The 22,752-nt window shown below is 37.5% G+C and overlaps 1 protein-coding gene across 2 annotated transcripts in view; it reads left to right on the top strand.

The window, feature by feature from the left end:
- LOC122797179 (D-threo-3-hydroxyaspartate dehydratase-like) overlaps positions 1-22,752 on the top strand; it is a 1,365,126-nt gene that overhangs the window by 948,856 nt on the left and 393,518 nt on the right. For both annotated transcript variants that reach the window (XM_044065998.1, XM_044066000.1), the window contains exon 5: positions 5,452-5,573. In XM_044065998.1, coding sequence (XP_043921933.1) covers positions 5,452-5,573 — 122 coding nt within the window. The remainder of the gene's footprint in view (positions 1-5,451; positions 5,574-22,752) is intronic.

Genomic DNA, 22,752 nt, shown 5'->3' with positions numbered 1-22,752 from the left:
GTTCTTCTCACTGCAGTACAATCTGTGTCCCCATAAACTTAAATCAGGGAGCCAAAAACCATGACTGTTAAATTGCTGCAACATGAGAGCCCGTAGCAGACTCTTTTTGGGTGTAAGATGTTAAAAAAAAATGACAATTTACAGTACAACATGATAGCCCCTAGCAGACTCTTTTTGGGTGTAAGTTGTTAAAAAAAAATTACCATTTATAGTAATGCATGAACTTTTTATTACCATAGAAAGGATCAGTATATGATGAAAGACATGTTTTTCCTTTAAGTAGAAGCCATATTCTGCACAAGGGTGGTGACAGCCACCATTCACGGAAGAATGATCTGACAAACTGACAAACCGCTTGATGTACAACTTAGCAGCACATGTAGTTCCTTATCCTGAAATTGTAAAATAGTTCAAAGGTTGACTTTTTGACAGTATAAGTTAGCCTTTTAGCAAGTCGTGAGAACTTGGAAGACACTTTGATGTTTAGGAATGGAGAAAGACAAGCATGATCTTTCTTCCCAAAGGTGGAACTGAGGAAAGTGCAGGACACAACTGATGCTCTGACTTCCATGTAGGGTTATGCTGAACACGAGTCCCTGAAAATCCGTAAGACATAGGACATCAAAAGCATGGATTCACAGTGGAGAAATGTAGATGTTGGAGATTACGGATTTCTTGGACTGAGTTACCATAGCAGTAAATCATGGGGAGAATTTTGATTTTTAAGCATTAGATCTCTCACTTCCCCATTATAGTCGAGCATAAATAAGGGTTTGTTTCTGGAACCAACTTTATTTAAAGTATTTGCTGTTGACGATGCTGAGTAGCTGAACAAAATGTATGTCTCTTTCTGGATGATGATGTGTTCATGCAACAATGTTTATAAGCAAAGGAGATTTGAAGGAAAGAAAAAGAAGTATTGAAAAGTAGTGAGATAATGTGACAATTTAGATTATTTTAAAAAATAAAAGCTGGAGTATGGGGAGGAGATTTACATTGTACAGGAGGTGGCATTATCAAAGAAAGAAGTAGAAAAGAAACAAGGATATTCATATTATGAGATAGAAACTTTGTAGTAGAAATGTAGAAACGTTGTGCGACAAGTTGGCCTTAAGTGAGCACCAGTATCTGAAGTGGCATAACTAAATGGGAATAAATTATTTGTCCAGTTGACTGTCAGAATGGGCCGAACATGACCAGTGGTTGAAAACTGTAACCCACTAAACTTAACTTGCTGCTATGGGTGGATGTTGTAGAAGGACTGGGGTACATTTTTGTCATTCCACATCTCTGGAAAACATAAAGACATGCACATGGAGCAGAACACAAGCTGTGGCAGATGTATGCATTTGTGTCTCCTACTGTTTTAAGCTCAAGTAGAAATTAACAAGCTCCTGCACATTTTGATAGCTTTAGTTTTTTTCTTCAACATCTTTACTGAATTATCACTTGTGGCAAATTTACATTCATATGAAAGTAATCAAATTATATTAACATAAACATTGTACTTCACGCATATTGCTATATAACATGTAAATTAAGCAATATTACATAAAGTATTCAGATCCTGCTTTTTTTAAACAAGAAACATCTTTATTAAGCCATCACTTATAACACAAGCAATCATTATTTTATTTATTTATTTATTTGTATTTATTTATTTACATTTGTTGACTGGGAGTGTCCGACTGGACGTAGGTCCATTTTCAGCAGAGGCCCAGGGAGAAAAGCTGCACAGTTAAAATATACAGACAGCAGTTACATTGGATTTACATAGCAATTAATTTGATTAACATAGCAATTAATTACATAGTTACAGATGAAGAACATAGTACATCAGTAGACAACTAGAATCTTTATCTGCGAAGTACATAACAGACATTAACAATTGTTACATTAAGAAGTTCCTGCTGTATAATAAGTAGTAGGCTTATGAACCTTATTACCCATACATCTGTATAAATGAAAACTCTTTGATAAAATAGAGAAAAAAATGCCAAGGAAAGTTAATACAAGAGGTAGTGTCAAAATAAAGTTCAGTTAGCCTGCCAGCCAGTCTGCCCTCTGGAAATGTTATAAAATTTTTTTGTAGCCCAAAAGGAAGATGTAAAATAGTGCTGAACTTGAAATCTATTGGAGATGCAAAGAGATACTGATGTTGCAACAAACCTGGAATAATTTTAAAATGACTGTTGTGTGCTTTGTACAAATGATCCCTGGTATTGCTGGCATGAAATCTGTGCTTCATGTGTCTTTGCCAGATCCTAGAGTAAACTCGCAGATGGCATAAAAGCTTGACCTGTGGCATTATCTAGCTTATAGGTGCTGCATCTAAAGATATATGACCATTGCAACTGTTTGAGAGAAGTAGGGTGCAGCATAGTTAATCAGATTAGTTTCCATTGGAATCCCGAGTGCATAATTCTTTGTCCAGTAATATAAATGAAGCAGTGTTCACATGCAGCTCGCTATTATTCTCACATCAGCTACAGCATATAAGCACATCAGTTCCACTGAGCTGAACAATTTTGAATGGTCTTTTCCTGGGCCATTTAGTTTGTCTAGTTCTGTCTCTGAATGAATGTGAAAAGTGAGTCACTTTTCCTATAGCAATCGTACTTAGTTGGACTTCACAAATGAAGAATCCAGTTGTCAATAAATATAAGCCATGTATAAAGCAAAAGGCTTTCATAAATGGTCCATTATTCATTGCTTTTAGGATGATGGCTCATTGCCATTTACCAGAATGCTGTGGAGCAGACAGTAGTAGATACGAAGAACTAATTAATGTGAGAAGGAGGTTGTATAGACCATGCATGATGTTTGCAGCTGCAGAATTGTGCCTAAGCCTACTGATTTCAATTGGTGCTGTCCTTTAGAGTGCCTTTGGGTACACGTGAGTAAAGTGTTAAACAAATATTGTACAACATTAAATTAATTTGTAGTTTTTATGCCAGTGAATACATCAGTTCCACTGTTATACCTCAAAACCAAACAGCTATAAATACTACAACTTTGTGATAATTACATGAATGTAGTTCATAAGGTATATGTTATATATAAACACTTGCCTTGAAATAAAAATAATTTTGTGCATTTGCGAAATAAAGAAAATCACAAGAAGTATGATTATTTTTTTTACTGGGGTCAAGCCCCCCCCCCCCCCCAACAGTAATTTCCATGCCCTCTTAATTTATTATTGTCACTCTTAGGTTGCTTTGTGATGGATAAACAGTAGAGAGCCGCAATACATAAAACAGTGACCGTTTCTGTCTGAGAGGTGGTGTGATGTCACTTTATACTGTAAACCATTGCATTTGAGCCCACACACAATCCTACAATGAGTAGTGAGCAAAGCCATGTTAAAAAAACATTCACACCTGTTGAGACATGAGTACATTAACGTTCTGCAGTTTTTATTGCAGTCATTACTGTTCTTGCAATGACTTGCATGTGTTTAGAACTTCATTATGAAAAACACACTTGCCCATAAAGAGATGCCATTATCCTTACAATGTGCTAAGGAATGTAGGAAGAGGTTCTAAGTAGTTCCTCAGCAGTGGGATTAAGATAAAGCCTCATTCAATAATGTTTGATAAAAATCATTCTTCTGAAATTCCTTGAAATGTGTTTTCTTTTTTCAGCTAGCTCCTTCTTGATTAACTGGTATGTACATCAGAGACATGGATCAGTGGAGCACTGCAAAAATAGACATAAGCGTAGACTGCCTTTGTTCAGTACTGAATGTGGCACAGGTGGTTATGGATTTATTTTAATTTATTATTTAGTTTTATATCCTTTGTTGACTGGGTTAGTCTCATTAGGCTAGTGGCCTCTTTACAGGGTAGATATGCGATAGTATTTATACTATTAGCACTGAGTGCTGTTGAATTCCTGTGAGTGGTCTTGCTTAGGTTCAGAAAGTTTTGTTTGAATTTCATAATTGATACCCTGACCCTTTTTACAAATAATCTAGAATTAAAATATAATTTTGACTAGTAAGTTTTGTTGAACGTGTCTTCAAATTACAAACAAGATATATGCTGTCACTGTATATGATGCATGAGTAACATACATTGCATGTAATTCATATTGAGAATTAACTGTATAACATTTATCATAATTTGCTTTATTTCTCTTTTGTTTACTAAATTATCCAGATATGTTGAGGCCTATTTCAGTGATAGCCCAGGGAGAAAAGCTCCGATATACAAATGACACGTACAATAGAAATGTAAAACAATACATCATTTATTTTTCTATGGATCTGTAAAACAGGATTACTTTCAACAATTATTGTCATGTCTCAACGTCTATTACTTGTACATACAGCTGGTGTCAGCATCCATCCCCTTTTTCCTAATTTGTACACGGGATCAGAGTGTTGCTACAATGGTGACCATCACCCTCGGCCAATGTACACGCTGCTGGGTGGCTAGATGTACAAATGTAATAATTTTTAAGTGATTAGACTTTTGCACAGCCAATTGTTTATATAGAAGGAATATAAAAACAGTTTATTTTCAAAATCTGTATAGTATCTGGATGGTTCTACTTTGAAACCATGAGCCAACATATGCAGAGGAACTGCAACACAGAACACAAATACCTGAAACACCAATAGAGCAAAAAATTAAACTGTGTTATTTGCAGCTGGGCTCCCACCTACATCACCATGTGGGGGGTTTCCTTTACAGAAGCATCAAAGTTAAAAGGAAGAACAGTCTTATATAAGCTTTATTTTTATCTTGTACATTTGCAAATATATTTTATATGGGGAAAAAAGAACAACTTCAGATTTAGTATTTTTAGGTACTTCATCATGAAACATTTGAACAATAAAATGTAACAATAAATTGTCATACATAACTTATAAACAGCAATAGTAAACATTGTTTATAGCAAGGATAACGTGTTTACAAGGGTTGTCTTTAAAGGCAGTGTTAAATAACTATATATTTTAAGGAACTCTTGAATCAGGTCAGTGGTAAATACCAGAAGCACAAAGTGTGATAAGCAGAAAACTGAAAACCAGGTGTTTCAGCTTGTGCTTCAGAAACCATCAGCACCCCAGGATGGTGAACAGTGGGGGACATTAACCTCCTTCAGGTTGTAGGATTAACCTTAAATGAATTGTACAGAATGAATGTGGACTGCAAGAATACAGGCTTAACTGCCATATTGTTAATGCTTGCTCATTTAAGTTGAATGGTAGAAAACTAGTAATAAGAGTATTATTGGCTAACTTAGCTTAGGGATTGTGTTATAGAGAGCGTAAGTTATGTTGTGTACTTAAAGAACAGTTAAATAAATGGTGTTATTAAATAAATGGTGTTATTAAGAAAAGGCTTTTAGAAATCAAAAGAATAGTTAAATAAACAATGTTATTAAGTAAAGGCTTTTGTAAATCAGAAAGATATGTTTTTTAATTATTTCTTCTTTTACTTCCAGGCTTAAGGAAGCTGGTGTGAAATGTCCGAATTCAAGCATTGGTTCAACTCCCTCTTGCAGCCACCCTGTTGCAGAGATGGCTAAGCTTACCGAGGTCCACCCAGGCAACTACGTGTTTTATGGTGCGTGACAAAAATACAGTATATTATGGTGCAAAATATGACAGAGGCTATCAGCAGAATATGGTTATTTATGGATGCAGTGAGCTACATACAACATAGTGTCTGTAATATTTTGACTTGTGTGTACTTGTAACACATGCTATAGAACATCTTTGGGATGTGGCAGGAAAACACAGTACTCAGAAAAAAAAATTATGAGGGCATAGGAAAGACATGCAGACTGGTGTAACATATGTCTTGCAAATGTTCAGATATTTTTTTTACTGACAATTATAGCATTCATATTGGAGGTTTTTAATGTGTCTGTGTGTGTGTGTGTGTGTGTGTGTGTGTGTGTGTGTGTGTGTGTGTTTGGTATTTTGGCTTAGCCTAGAGCCAACATTTTTGGGGGGACATTACTCTCACACTGACCTCTCCCTCATGTAAACCCATTTCTTCAAGTCTTTGACTCAGAGCTGTGAGGTCCTGCAGTGACCCGCTCAGCAGTTGGCTCCTCCCTCATCGGGGAAGATGTCCTTATTGACCGTATCTGTTGTAAAGCTACTGTCCCAAAGAAAACAAGAAGTGAGAACAGGAGTTTATCATGCCATGGGAAGTACTTAAACGAAGGGGGGAAGCAAAACTGGAAGGAGGAGAACTGTCCTATCTCAGTAGGGCAAAGCCTGTGTATTGCTATGCATGACATACCCTGCTTCTCTCTGTGGAAGCTCCATGTGACTGTTCTGGCACTCCTTTTGCTGGCAACACTCAGCTGTGGGAGGGCATTTAGCTACTATGAAGCTGCCTGTGGGGTCACTCTTGGAGCAAGCCACTTAAAGCTGGTTCCAAGTTCATTTCCCGTTATTCCTTCTTTTCCACTCTCTGCATAAGGCATCCAGGAGATTCTTTGCTGCAAAAATATGTACATTGTCTTTGATGTTATTCTCATCAAAAAAGATTTCTTTTTAAAATATTTGTGTCGTGTAAAGTGTTTGTTCTTTTTGATGTGAAGCTATAATATGAATAAGCAATGCAAGACTTTACAGTTTATTAAGTTTGTCTTGGTCTGTGAAGCTCCATTGCCTGCCCCCCACTCCTTCATTTGTTAGTCCCACTTTCTTATGAACGCTGATGCTGAGCAACACTCAGCTGTTCTATTTCTAGACATTCTGCTGTAGTTATCTTCCCCAACTAATTTATTTATTTGTTTACCTACCTACCAACCAACAAACCAACCATTTGTTAGCTGGCATAGTACGCAGGCCCATGCAGACCATTTTCAGGCTCAACCCAGGAAAAAGCAGGGTGCAACTTAACAATATACAGAACAGAGGAATTACACAAATTCAGCACCAATGGGTTGAAATCTATATGAACAAAAGGCTTGCACAATCATAAAGAGGGAGTCGGAACACAAAACAGCTGTTTTACAAGTGGTATATGCAACTGTATTTGCAAGTGTCTTATTGTATATTACTGGAGGTTGCAGTGCATTAGGAGGAGAGAAAGAGATGGATGGATGTCTGCTGGGAAGGTAGGGGAGAGAAGGAGAGTAGCGGTAGTTGAGGGGAGGAGAGGTCAAGAAGTAGGAAGAACAGGGGGGTGGAATGGGGGGGTACAGGATAGAGAGAGGAGAGATTTAGGAAGGGAGTGTTATAAGGGATGTCACATTGAGAAACCTTGCAATGAATGCAAGATGATTGGACAACTGAAGATAAGGAGACTTTAAGAATTCAAGTGCTGGCCCATGGAGAGAAGCAATTGCAGGCAGCTCTTGTAATCAGAAATGTATTGAGCTGCTGTCTGTATTCAAGGAAGGTGGTAATGTTTTGTAAGTGGGGTGGAATGAGAGAGGGAGGTTTGTGATGAAAGGTTGTAGGATGCAGTTCTGTTAGATTCTGCTTGAAAAGGAGATGAAGTAATGGAAAGAAGGAGGAGTCTACATCTTTCATTTATTGGAGGCCATTTTGCCTTTGCTAGGACTGGACAGTTGTGTTCTGTTTGTGGGGCTAGGGTGACAAATATGGACATTTGATTGGATAAGATTTGCAGTGCTGAGTTTTTTTTTCTTTGAAGCTTTTGCAATAATAAGACGACCATATTTCATCTGTGGGAGGACTTATCCCTAATCTGAGAGGGGCAGTAAGGAGCAATGAATAGTCTACCAGGTCAAACATTTTGGTGGTATGTATAATTACACCTGAGAGGTGGTCTTTGTCCATGCTCCATAGAATATGATCAGTTAGTCTGCAGAGAGCACTTATGCTATATTTCCATTCTAGAGCCTGCTATGGATTATGTAGGTATGAGTAAATTGAAAAGTGGTGACTTACCTTAATCCTTGTGGGTGAGGGGAGGTATGGAGTATTTCTTGACATAAGTTATAAATTGAGGGAAATGTTTTTTTCTAACGTTTTTCCTACCATAGGAAGAATAGAGATTAGTCTCAAGTCTTTTGTATCTTTTGGGCCAGGACTTTTGGAAAGTTTTAACCATGGCTGTCTTCCATATGCTAAGCATTATGTTTTTGTAATGGGCATGTTATAAACGTGAGTGAGTCGTGGAATAAGTCGTTCCTTAAAGAGAGTCAAATATCAAGGCAGTAGGCCATTGGACCTGGGGATGGGGTCATTTGAAGGTATTTATTTATTCTATGACTTTAAAGATATATTTGGTAGTGATTTTTTTTCTTTTCTTTTTTTTATCGACGTAGAAGGAGACATTTCGGGGAAGGTAAGTTTAGGTGCTGACAGAGGGATGGTAAGGTAGCAGGGGGGCGAGAGAGGAGAATTGTTTGAGAAAATCATGTGGATGAAAAGGAACAGAAGATATGGAAATGGAATTGTTTTCAAAAGGGACTTTTTGTTATGGATGCCCAATGAATACTGTTAGTTTTCAAGATTGTTTCGAATATGCATTGCTGATGCTGTAAAAAGTTATCCTCATGCTATCTAGTGTTCTATGAATTGTTGCCAATTATCGGTAATTAGATTTTGTTTGCAGATAGCCCATGTTTTCTCCCTGAGTTTGTAAAGGGATTTTAGTTTTAGCAAAAGACATTTTTGGTACTGCTTTAATGGAGTCTTGTAACCCTGGGGCAGGTTAAGAACTTTGGTTAGTATGAGTGATATGGCTACATTGCATGTGTCATTCTTGAGAGAGAATGGTGGATCAGAAAAAGCTTTTCCATTTTTTTTTTGCAATGATGCAGTGTTATTTTGGGATTTGGGTTTAAAGCTGATTAGACTAGGTGATGGGGAGGGGTTTACTTTGGTTATGTTTAAGGAGAATTTATGGGACAGTGACTGTTAAACTGGAGAGGAAGAAGACAGAGCCTTCTATTAAGTACTATGTCTTAGACTGACTTAGTGGACTGTGGGGAGAATTATAAAAAGTTTGGGATTTGGCAGGGTGGTAGGATGTAGACAGTGATTAGTGCTTCTGGGGATATGTTTTACAGTTTAGTTTTTTTCAGTTGGGGTCATGATCATTACTGCAGTTTTTTGTAACCTAATATGGATATTCTTATATTATGTTTGATTAGGATGAATGTTTCTCCTTCCATTCTAGAGCCTACTATGGGGTTATGTAGGTAGGAGTAATTTGAAAAGTGGTGACTTAAGTTCAGGGTATGATTTGACCCATGACTGTGTAATGTAAGTGAGAGGGAAGTAAAATGTGAGGGGGGTTTACAAGGGAGATAAAGCACGGGATATGCTGCCTAATGAACATAGACTATAGAGGTGATGATTAAAGCTTTGTAATTTCTTGTGCGAGTTACCTAGGGTGTTTAGATGGATAATAGCCATGAGGGATGAATATGATGGATTGTGGATAAGGAAGGACATTGGTTTAAGAGGGCTGGGAAGACTAGTTATAAGTGAGTGGAGGTAGGGGTGTATAAAAGTAAAGATCCAGGACGGAGGCAGATGGGAAATTGTGGGTGGGAGGGAAGCTAAGGGGGAAGTGCCATTCCATACCAGTGGAGCCCATCAGCTTGCACATGGGTATTTCACTGCACTTAGAAGATGGTAAAGTGCCAGATAAAGTAGCCAGTTGACACTACAAGAGTACTTTTGGCCAAATAATATGTATTACCATAGAACCCTGCCGGTATCATATAATGCTGTATTCAGAGCAGATCATCTCTTTGTTGGATTGAAAGACTATGGCCAGTTGGTAGAAGTACCAAAAAGCAGGGCTCCAGTGTGAGGACTGAGGCAATAGCAGTGAAGGAGATCACCCATGCAGCAGTCTGCAGTCAGTCACTTAGTGCTGCTACTGCTGCAGGATACTGGCAGTGGACTAATGGAGGCAGTGGATAGTATGCTTGAGCAGAGAACCCCTCAGGCATGCAGCAAAATGAGAAAAACACTTAAAATGCATTACCGAGCTGCTCCTTACTTAAGATGAAAAAGGTAATCAGAACCTGAGAAAAAAGCAGAATTACTGTGCCATTATTACTAATGTAGGAGGCAAAAAAAATCTGTTTTTGGTCCTTATCTTGCTGCATTTATTAGGTCACCACAGCAGACTGTTAAATGAGGCATAACAGAGGTTTCAGTAACAGAGAATTTAGAGAAGTGTGCGCGCATAAAGTTATAGAAAGTCCTGGGGTGTGATCTTGTTGCAGTTATTGGCTAATTGCAACTAGACAAAGTCCCATACTATATCCTCGCATTGTATAGTCACTCTGTATGCCCCATGAAACCCATAGCTCATACTTTGACCTGTTGGAGATGGTTTACTATCAAAGTCTTGCAACACATGTGTAAGTCATCACTTACCTAACTCAGAATGTTTTAAAATCCAAATGCCAAACATTCACATAATCGAAAGTGGTAATTTAGGAAAATTGACAACTCAAGAATGTCGACTTTACTAAAACTACCTTGACTTCCGGTTATGTCCCACAGATGTTTTTCAGGGGGGCAAGCCCTCCCCCACACACCCTGCTCCTTATGTATACTAACTCTGAGATCGCACTACAGTGAGGGAAAGGGTAAATTTCCCAATCCCCACTGTAGTGCGATCTCCATTCAAAATGATGAATCTACAAGAGCAAATGCGCTCCTGTGGATTCAAACATTTAAAATTCGATGTTATGACCTTCCAAGGTTGCTTAACTGTTTTATGACATTTTGATGGCAAACCGTTGGAGACGCTTAACATTCAACCAAAAAACCTACTTATGAGGAACTTCTATTATCCCTCAGTAAACTGGGAATTCTACACAATCCCAAATTTGCAGGCAGAGATTCCATGTCTTTGTAAACACAAACACGCTGGGCCAGTTGGTACTTATGCCAACTAGAGGTGCAAACATATTGGACGTGGAACACATACAACTATGGGAGAACTATGCACTCCCTCCCCCCATATTATATCCTCTCTGGTAAGGTCAGACCATAAAGCAGTCTCCTTCAAAATAAGAATCCGTTTTGTAACCACAGAAACCCTGTAACAGTTAAAAACTACTTCAAGGCAAACTACCTTTTGTTAAGTGATAACTGTGAAAATGTCAAACCCTTCCAAACACAGTTAACACAGTAGCTTATGCGTAATTATTCACAGAAGCTCTGTACTCTCATGTCAATGACTGCATAGAAGTAAGCGCAAAACTGACTCAAAAAACAAACCACCCTGGTGGAATCCAAACTTAAACAAGTTATACAACAAAAGAAAAAGAGTTGTAGCTAAAGTTTGGAACTGTAACACAAAAAAAAATAATTCTCTTATCAGACTAAGAAAACTGGGTCTAACAAAGTAAATATTGAGGTAAGAGTAGCATCCCAGGCCAAGGACAACGATAAGGCCTTCTTTAGCTATGTCTGAAACCTCAAAGACAGCACACAACAGTGTGGCGAACTATTGGTAAATATGTTCACGGAACTGGGAGATATAGTAAATCATCTGTTTGACAAATTCAGCTTTGGCTTTACCCCTCTCTTCATATCCAGCCATCTAGCACAATCCCTCCAACTGTCAGTAGGGAGTAAGTCTTAGATGCGCTCTCTAAGGCCAAGAAAATAGCTTTGATGGGACCTGGTAATACTATTGGATTCCTCTTAAATAGCCTGAAATATGACCTGTCAGGACCACTATCTCCATTCAGGCTTTATGCCATGTGAATAGAGGACTGCAACCATCTTCCCTTTGCACAGGGATGGAATATCAATGTATCCCGGGAACTACAGACCCGTTAGTCTGACTACTGTTATGTGCAAAGGCATGGAAAGAATTATAGAAATGATCAGCAGTGACAAATGAAACACTCCGATACTGGACCCAATCCATTTTAGTTTTGTCAAAGGCAGGTTATGCCTACTGAACCTGGAGGACTTTTTTCAGAAAGTCGCCAAAGCAATGTGATGAGAGCATAAGACAATATAGTGCCTAACTTGACCAAGCTAAGGCATTTGATAGAATACCTCACTCAGGTATTGTAAACAAGTTCACAGAATTAGGCATAAACCCCTGTGTGATTTATTGGATAGCCAGCTAGCCCACAGACAGGACCCATGAAGTTAGGATTGAAGAGACCACCTCCACAAAGAGGCCGGTCACCAGTGGAGTCCCCCAAGGCTCTGTGTTTGGTCATCTTTGGCATCTGTTTTTTATCAGAATTTAAGGCCAGTGTCAAGGGCCTCTGGCTTACCAAGTTTGCAGATGATTGCAAGCTAGGAGCAGTCATAGTACCCTGTCCCCAAAATACTAACATCTTACAGGAAGGTCTAACACAGACAACTTAAAACTCAATGCCAAGAAATGCATACTACTACCTTTTGGGAAGAGGGCCACCTGGGGAAACTACCTCATTATTAAAACACCCCTAAAAGTAGACACAGTAGTCAGGGATTTGGGGACTTGTGCAGATAGTAACCTGGCTTTTAAGCAATGTGTCTCTAAGGTAGCAAGAAAACCATTCTCTGTCATTCAACTTATAAGTAAGGTCCTGGCATCTAGGTCCAAGGAAGTCATCATGCTACTGTACTCAACTATCTTCAGACCCATCATTGAGTATTCCACCCACTTTGGTTTGTACCTGACCAGGCACATGCAACAACTGAAATGTTCACAGAGGTTCCTCACCAAAAGAATACAGGGCATAAACGCAGTGTCCTATGTAGATATCCTCAAAGCCTATCACTATACTCTGTTTTCTACAGACTGCTGAGAGGCGACTTATGGCTGGCGTACAAGGCATCCTTGGATCTCACTCGGACATTTTGCATATCTGCAAAATGAACAGCAGCAGAACTCCTAGATCTAAAGATTTAAATTTTGCTTGCAACTTAAATATGCATGTTGGAAGGGCAGGTATGTATCTCAGAGAATCCCTATTCTCTGGAATAGGCTTCCCATCCATGTGAAGCAGAGTCCTTTTCTGACCCTGTTCAAGCACAAGCTGTACCAGTGGATGGGAACTCGAAAATTTACCCTTGGTCTGACACCTATGACTCTGATGGTCAGAGAATGAAGTGAGTGTTCATAGTATGTGCTACACTGAAGTCTGATTTAAGTCTAAGGGGGTTTTTTTTTTGTAGTTTTACTTAAATTTATTAGTTAATTAATGGAAGATTAGACGAGTTTGGAACTCTTACTGAAGTCAGGCAAAGAGGGTTAATTAATACTTCAAAGGCTAAAAAAGTGTCTTCCAAAGTTTAAGAAAAAAAATAAACAGATAAACGTCTTCAAAAGCTTCCAAATCTCTGAGCTGTAGGTTGGAGTTTGTACAAACTCTTTGCTGCAGTTAGATTATTAAATGCATTTATTTCAGTAGCCATGATATTAGGCGCTGCTGCTAAAATGAATCCCAGCACTTCGCTCACACCAAGTCAACAGCTCTTTTGCACTGCTGATTGTGTATCCTTGACATTTTGCACCTGGGACTGCCACCCATTTTACCTCATCGTAGTTACAGTACTTTTAAGTATGCCATTTGGGGAATTTTAGTAGCTGTAATGGCATGACAGGGGTGTAAATAAACTGTTGGTGATGTCCATGTGTACAGATAAACGTCTGATGATGCCAAGGTAAAATAAAAATATTCACATGCTATATCCAAAACATGTTTTTATCATACCTTTTATCTGTGGTCCATTATTTGGGTAAATGTGTGTGCAATATATGCATAGTGTGTGAATGTATATGTGTATATACTATATATAGAGTGCTTGTGCATATATAGTATGTATGTACATATGTGTGTGTGTGTGTGTGTGTATATATATATATATATATATATATATATATATATATATATATATATATATATATATATATATAGGTGTCAGTCATTTGTTTGAAAATCCATTTTGTTGAACAGAACAATTGCTGGTACCGTTCATCAACATTGAACTGATCACAAATCGCATCTTTTCTGTGCACAGTATCATGGTACACCAAGGACTATGACTTGGCTGTTTCCCCACTTGATTGTGAATTTTGGGCTTGGTATATGTAAGCAGCAAGTGGTGTGTGGGGGGTGCAACCCCCTACATGTGGGTTTCAGTAATTTTTCAATCATTTCCATTTTTGATTTTATGATGTATATTTATATGTATCACAAAACATACCAAACGTTGCCATACATCTAGGCATACTCTGAGGATTAACCTCAGAGTATGCAAAGTGAAAAAACATGTTTTTTGCTGGGGGCACTCCCCCTGCACTCCCCATGTAGAGTGGGCTGTACCCTTTACTCCCCCTCTAATTATTTATTCCAAATCTGAGACTGCACAATCCCTAGAGAAATAGCATATTCACAACACTGGGAATTTGTTAACCTTGCACTACTGTCAACCATCTGTTTTTTATCAGCCAAAGCATGTTGGCAAAACAGATTTCAACATTTGGGGCATTTATTATTTCAGATGACACACATACACACACACACACACATATATATATATATATATATATATATATATATATATATATATATATATAGCGAGAGAGATTTATATATAGGCACCTATCCTGTCTAGACGTTCTGACATTGGCAAAGATCTTTTCAACCGCCATAGTGCCTTTTTTAGGCAGTGCTAAACTGATGAACCTACCAACTTAACTGAGCCTATGAAGGAATATCTGAAGGTAGCACTTCTCAATACTGGAAGTCTTAATAAGAAACTCCACTTCCTGCAAGCCTTCCTCTACCTAGAGAGTATAAACATCTGTGTAGTAACAGAGACGTGGTTTAAAGTCACAGAAGGTACAAGGTTATAATGCCTTCCACATCTTTAAACCTACTGCACAGGAGTAACTAAAGATGGAATAGTCTCAGTCTGTATTAAAACCATCCTCACATCCAGACTAATGTGTGTGACCCACTGGGACTCATACATGTGCAACTTACCATAAACAGGGTCTTGTACCACATTCCTGCAACCTATAGGTCCTCTCCATGTCCCAGGAAACCATAGTACCTGTCTCAATGTACTACAGTCCCTCATCATGCAGCCAAATACAATATTCATGGGGGATCTCAACACTCTCTATAGATTGGGAATCCTACACCACTTCTAATGCACAAGTCCAGCGATTCCTAAACTTTAATACCAACATCCTTGGAACAGTTGCTTCATTCTCCTACCAGGGGAACAAACATCCTTGACCTTGTACTCATGAACATGGTGGAGCAATGTTTCTCACACAATGTAATGTCTTCACTCATCAGATATGACCATAAAGCAGTATTACTTGAAATAAAAATTAAATCCAGGCATCCAGAGAAAGCAAAAACATTTAGGAACTATCCGAAGGCTAACCTCTTTCTACTAAGCGACACCTTGTCTAAATTCTAAGCACCCCCAAACCCAGTAAACACTATAGCATATGCTATTTACAAAATCTCTGTATAGCCATATTAATAGATGTATAGGGCAAGCTGAGCCCACTCATATTAAGAATAAGACAAACTCAAAAAACAAGCCCCCCCCCCTGTGGAATCACAGTATCAGTCATTTATACAGCAAAATAAATCAGTCTTGGCCAAGCAATGGAGGAACAAAGCCATGCATACGAAAAGCCCTTTGATCTATCTAAACAGCTAAGAGGGTTAATTAATACATTAAAGGCTAAATTTAAAGAAAAAAAAATTACTTCTCAGGCAAAGGTCAACCACAAAGCTTTCTGCAGCTATTTCTGTAACCTCAGAGGAAATGCACAACAATGCACAGAATTTATTGTTAATGGCATCGCCCACATTGAACCAGAGGTGATTACCAACCTTTTGGCTGACTGGTTCAGCTCAAATCCCCCCACTCCTCCCCCTGATAGTTCAAAGGAAATATCGCACAACACAATCCCCCCCAACCATCACTAGGGAGCAGGTCATCAATGCGCTTTCCAAAGACAAAAGCACTGCATCAGTAGGCCGTGATAACATCCAGGGATGTTTATTAAATAGCTTGAAACATGACCTCTCAGTTCCACTTGAATCTCTTTTCAACTGGAGCTTCAGTCAGGTTTTGTGCCCAAGGAATGGAAGATGGCTACAGTCATTCTCCTGCACAAAGGAGGTCCAACCACTGATCGGGTAACTACAGGCCCATTTGTCTTATCAGCGTCATATGTAAGACCATGGAAAGAATCATCATTTTTTTTTTATTTTTATTTATTTATCATTTGTTGACCGGGAAAGTCCGACTAGGTTCCACAGAGCCTGTTTTCAGCGGAGGCCCGGGGAGAAATGCTCCAGATGCATGTCTTTGGAATGGACACGATCAATGAGGACATAAGTAACCTGCAAACTTTGGACCCATCATAGTTTGGCTTTGTTAAAGGAATGTCATGCCTATTAAGTCTTTGTTTGGATCATTCTTATGAACATACGGTTTTATTTTTTGGGGGCTTTTGTGTTCACACTTTTGATATTTGTTCTTCAGAGCTTTCAATTTTTCCTGAATTTATATATATATATATATATATATAGAGAGAGAGAGAGAGAGAGAAAGAGATATAAATGTGGCACAGTGACTGCTGAGCTTAGGAGGCACACTGCTAAAATGCTGCATTTCTTAATCTAAAGCAGGTAGGTAAGCCAGAAGCAACTCGCCATGACAACTAATAAAGAGTAGCTGCCCATAGGGGTATATTATGGCCACTGTTTCTTGAGACATTCAGATTCCTGACCTCTGGGTCTAGCGAGGATTCAGCATAGGAGTCTCCAATGATGTACATGCGAAGGACAAAGGCAGTCTAGAAAGTGTCCCTAAAATCTATTAAAGGATAGGAACCATTGTCATGTAAAGAGAAACTAATTGATTTACCCCTACCTGCACAGTAAAGAGTGTTCGAGAAAAGACTGTAATCTGTAAATACTGTTGGTTTACTGACAGCATTCTGGGGAAAATGTGTGTGTGTTCACTATGATGGAATACTGAAATTATGTTGACTGAAAAGTGGTCACAGCAAACTGAACTCTGAAAAAAAAATCTCTGCAATGTTGTAAACACGCTTATTTTTGGAATGAGTTTTCTTTTGTAGGGAGGCAGTTTTCTGTTTATTCCTGTAAGCAAACCTCAGTTTAAAACTGAAAAGCTAAGATCTATAGGCTTTTTATCGGTTTATCATTACTACAATACACATACATATATATATATATATATATATATATGTATGTATGTATAATTGTACATATATGTGTGTGTGTATGTACATATGCATGTGCACACAAACACACAGGTGTAAATGATTACTGTCTCTCGTCTCTCTCTACTATAGATGACAAAAAGGCAGGGCTGTTTTTTTATATGTTTTATTACATAGAAACACGTCAGAATATGTAGCAGCTTTACAAAATATAAATGAACTGATTAACAGAGAGACTATGCAGACATACGTACTTGCATCTCAACAGCTTACTACAAAATGGCAGGCTCACATGTGCTCAGTATTTATACACATGTGCAAGCCCCTAGGAAGCTTTTAAAACTGTACATACACTGATTTACAATTACTAGCACAAACTCAAGGTAACATGGTGTAAGACTTTAATGTTGCAACCACAATACGTAATTCTGTGTACTGTAAAACTTACAGAACTTCTGACACTATTTGCAGTGGTTTTGCCAGCTTGTAAAAACACATCCTAAGCTATGCTTGTAACTTGAATGTGTCTGCAGTTACTGCATTTCACCACTTCTGAAAAGATGCAGCTAAGTGAGCGCAGTTACTGCATTTCACCACTTCTGAAAAGATGCAGCTAAGTGAGCTCAGGCATTCTAGTCTTTGATCCCCCTTTGTTGTTGATCTTGTGATAGTCATAATACGTATCTGTACATTGGAGTATATGTACAAGTCAGATATGAAGCTTTCCATCAATCATGCACTGGGGCAAATCCACATTAGAGTAGTCTCAACTGCAGTAGCTTAAGGTACCAATATAACCACAGTATTAGGATATCTGAAGGTTGAATTAGTATGAATGCGTTTCATGGGGGTCGACAAATGAATGGTATGTTTTTGCATGGTGACTGGAGAAAAAAAAAATTAGTCATTATAAATAAAGTAACAGAATAACCACTGTAAATGACAAAAATGTTAAAATGTAGAAGGTAAAACACTGGAACTTCAAATAGGTAAACAAAGATTCCATTCTGTAAAACAACAAATGTGTGCCTTATACTGCAATCTCAGAAATGGCTTACAGTAACTTGAAGGCATTATCAAGGTAATCCAAGCATTTTCTGCAGGTGGCAGAAGTTCATTCAACAAACACATTTTTATTGAAATGTGTACCTTCAACATCTGATGAGGAATTTATGTAAACATATGCCACCTGTATTCTTTCTGAAAACAAACAAAACTGGCAGGAAAAGCAAAATCTTCAAGAAAGACTCCCTCATTGTTCAAGTCCAACTTCCATATTAATTTATAACAAAAAATGCCATGTCTATTCATGTCAAAACCTTTACAAATAATGAAATCTGCAAATGTGTAAGAACTCAGCCAGCAACATGTCAAAATTCTATATTACTGACCTTTTGTATCTGCCAGTCTGTTATGTAAGCAGTTTGCCGCTTCTAAATAACCCTAGTCCTAATGATATGGCAGTCTGCATAAGTAATTAATAATTAAGCTGAAATGAGGGTTTATAAATTGCCAGATACGATGTTTTTAGAGCGGCAGCTGTGTTGATTGATGAGATACTGGATTATGTCAGTCATGCAGATGTATATTTTATCTCTGTAGCTTTTAATTAATATTTTTCCACAGGCCTTCTCTAGATGCTAAATATCATAAAAAGTAATGTATGTATGTGTGTGTGTGTCAATGCACAGAAGTGTAGCTAGCTATTTTGGTGCCCAGTGATATATCCTGATTGAGCATTCCCTTGAACTTTGATGAGCAAAAAGAAGTAAAAAGGGGGGGGGGATAAGGTCCCTTTCCCAATCTGGCACTCTATTTTTCCCTACCTGTCTATCGCCACTCCTTAAAAATTCAAAATCTGAGTAACACCAAAAAAAAAAAATGTTGGTTCACAACCTGAATCTTCTTGGGGAACAAGTCATGTTCTTAGAGATGTATAATCCTCAACACTGAGGAGCAAAAACCATCACACCCAACTTCATATAGACTTATTTCAGTTTCATACCATGATTATGATGTGTTTATTTCTATGTTGTGTCTTTCGTCTTTTCCCGGTTAGGGGTCGCCACAGTGGAACTCCGGTCCGCTAATGATTGGCAGTAGATTTTTACATGTCGAGTTGCCGGCCCTGACACACAACCTTCAACGAAGTTACGCCCATTCATGCACGTCTCCACACAGAAGACGTTCTAGCTGAGAATTGAACAGGACGTCTTACTGTGAGGCGACAACGCTACCGCAGCACCACCACCGCAGTATGATATGTTTATGTCTATACTAGATAAAATAATGGCAAAGGTGTTGCAAAATTGACAGATGTGGATCGATGTGGTTTTGTTGAGAGGATGTAGACATTTGACAATGTAATAGAACAGTGGTGATCCAGAGGGAAGCAGAATGTAAGAAGATACTGCTGCTGTTAGTATGTTTTGATGGAAAGAAAGCATTTAACAGAGTAAGCTGGGATTTTATGAGTAGGGCAGTGAAAGTATTTACATTCTCTGATACAATATTAAGGATAATTAGGAGAATATATGAAGAATCAGAGACAAGAATTAAAGTGGTAGGATTCCTCTTTGATATGTTGTGTCTGAGTAGAGGAACTAGGTAACAGTGATATCTTTCCCCTTTATTTGCTTTCTATTTTAGAGCTATTGGCAAAAAAAAAAAATTAGAAAGATGAGGAACTCAGAAATTCAAGGATTTAATTGGTATGGTAATCACTAAAAGTTGGTTTTATTTGTAGATTATATTATTTTTGTACCTGATAAATCCAGAAAAGTACATCTCAGTGTTGTGGAACATTTCAAGTCTTTTTGGAGTTTACAATTAATGAAGATAAAACAAGGGCTATAGCCATAAATTATGTACCCACGCATGCATTGGTTCAGCAATACCCATATTTATAGGGACATGATCAGGTGAAGTATTTAAGAGTGTGGGTAGAAAAAAAAGCTTCTGTTATGACAGCTAAGAATATGTGAGAAGAGATTAAACAAAAGATAATAAAAACTGAGAAACTGGAAGCTCTTGTTTAAGGATATGGATAGTAAGGTGCAAGCAGTGAAAATGTTTTTAGCCCCTTGTTTTAATATACAGGCCAGGCACATTTTTATCAACCAGAGGAGAAGTTCTGGGCAATAATTAATAAAGAGCTGAAGGAGCTTATCTGTGAAGGAAGAGTGCAAAGGCTATGTGGGATAAGTTGATCCATCCAGTTGAACAAGGTGGTTTAGAAATACCTGATTTGAAGGAATATTTTAGAGCTACACAGTTAAGATTGACATACATAACACAAGAAGGTGGTTATAATTCAAAGTGGAGGGGGATGATTATGAAGCAGTGGAGAAATTCTAGAAATAAAGGAGATCGTGGAATTTTGGATTCCGATCCTTAAAGGAGAATAACAGCCATACATACAGAGTATTGTACAGATAAAGTAGCAGAACATATTCTGACAACTAAACCAACATGAGAATGGTGACAGGAGATTTTTTTCCCAATAGGGATGAGTGCAGTTAAGGGTACATAGAATAGGAAAGATGGGGTTGGAATTTACTGTAGAAAACTGACAAAGGAATCAAGGTACTGGGAACAAATAACTAGAGAGGGAAAGGTGATAGAATAGGATGAGGCCAAGATGACATTTGGAGTGCAGGCTAGAGACTGCCTTTCCCAACAGGGGTTGATAATCAGATTACAGGCAAAGAGAAAGGAATACGTTAATCCTAATTGAAAGATCTGCTCTGGTAGAATTTCTAGCTGAATCTAGAACAGAAGCTACTGTTAAAAAAAGGGATGATTAGTAGGGCATATAAAATATTGCAACATAACTATAAGAATCAATCAGAGGAGGATAGAAAATAATGAGAAATTATGTGATAAGCAATGTACAAGGGAAAATAGAAGATGTGATGAGCATTGTACAAGGGATAAAATAGATGGACATATGTATGTCTCGCAAGTGTACAAAAACGTCTAGGTTTAGGATGTTTCTTGGAAGTGTTTACGTAGGTATTTTTATACCCCAAGCAGACTCCATAGAATTTTTCCTGATGTAGATGGGAAATGTTGAATGTGTAACTAGGATGAAAGAGGTAACCGGGAAGATATGTTATTAGAGTGTAATGAGTTTGCAGATTTTAAAAATTCCCTACAGAGTACTCTGTCAGAAATATTGGGTGAGCAGATTGGTAACTTAGAAATGAATCTTTTGAGCTGGGCTACAGGATCTGAATTGCCTAGTTATAGTAAGGACTTGTTAAGTTTAATTCTGGTGACTGCCGAAACAGAGCTGTCACTAATAAATGGAAATCAAAGTTTTAACCATTTTTGAAGTATTGAATATTGCAATAGAGATAAACATACTGAAAGTGGGATATTTAAAAAAGGGAAGATGTTAACTACGTAGAAATAAATGGAAATTGTGGAACAATACATGCAGAATAATGTTCTGTAGGAGAAGTGAGGTTTAAGGGAAGGCAGGAATTGAGCAATTGATGTAATGTTGGATTGATGGTTATAAAAAAGTACATATGTGATGTATAATGTATGCAACTAGAAATGTATTTATATGGTTTATTTTCTTTTATATTAATGTATGTTTGCCTTTGTCTTAAGTGACAATTTAAAAAAAGTGTTAAAAAAACACAGGAGCAAAAATAAAATAAAAAACTGCTTGCTACATTTGTAACAAGTAGCTACAGTTTATGCCTTACACAAAGTGCTACTGCACTACAGTTTTTTTTTTCACCAAATATTTTTTTTTTATTATTTCAAATAAGATGTCTTAAGAAACATTACATGAAATATAGATAAATAACATATTTACAATTCTAAAACATTACTAACTTCAAACCATTATATAACTATTTACATTGGTGTCTATGCAAATAACATTGAAATTCTATATTATATAAAGTTAGAAACATAAGATGATATATCTTTGTCGATCTTTTCGAGTATTTCCAGTACTTTCATCCAAGAGTAATAGTATAAAGTAGATCTTTTAGTTCTGTTCTTCACTGTTAATATTTCCATGTGAGCAACTGTTGATGTTAAATTCTTAAATTCCTTGAACGTAGGAGAAGCCTCATTTTTCCAATGTATAGTTATGATTTTACGTGAAATTGCCAATAGTGACCATAGGATTTTAGTGTCTTTTTGGTACACAATTTGGAATAGGAGAATTGAATAAAATTATAGACTTTGTTAATTGAAATTTATCATTATAAACAGTCTGAAAAAATAGGTAATAGACTTCCAGTACATATTGAGACATATACATTCATAAAAAACATGCTGCCAATCTGCTTTTATCTTGATTTGGCATCTCCAACATTGATCTTCACTAGAAAACATTTTGGCTAGCCAATGTGGTGTATAGAAACTTCTGTGTAGATAGCTCCAAGTGAATAATTGCCAGTATTTTGATAATGTAGAAAATTTGGAAGATTTTAGAATATTACTTTTTTCTTCAATTGGAGGATGGTTGTTTATTAAAGTATAATAATCCCAGTATGATTTTTCATGATAATATTTTGTTTTTTTAACAATTTTATAGATATTAGATAAGTGACCTGTACCCTGATAAGGTTGTTTT

Source organism: Protopterus annectens, chromosome 3.part0 (genome assembly GCF_019279795.1).
Source record: "Protopterus annectens isolate FY-2018-M chromosome 3.part0, PAN1.0, whole genome shotgun sequence".
Taxonomy (NCBI): Eukaryota; Metazoa; Chordata; order Ceratodontiformes; family Protopteridae; genus Protopterus; species Protopterus annectens.
This window is presented reverse-complemented; position numbering and strand designations above follow the sequence as displayed.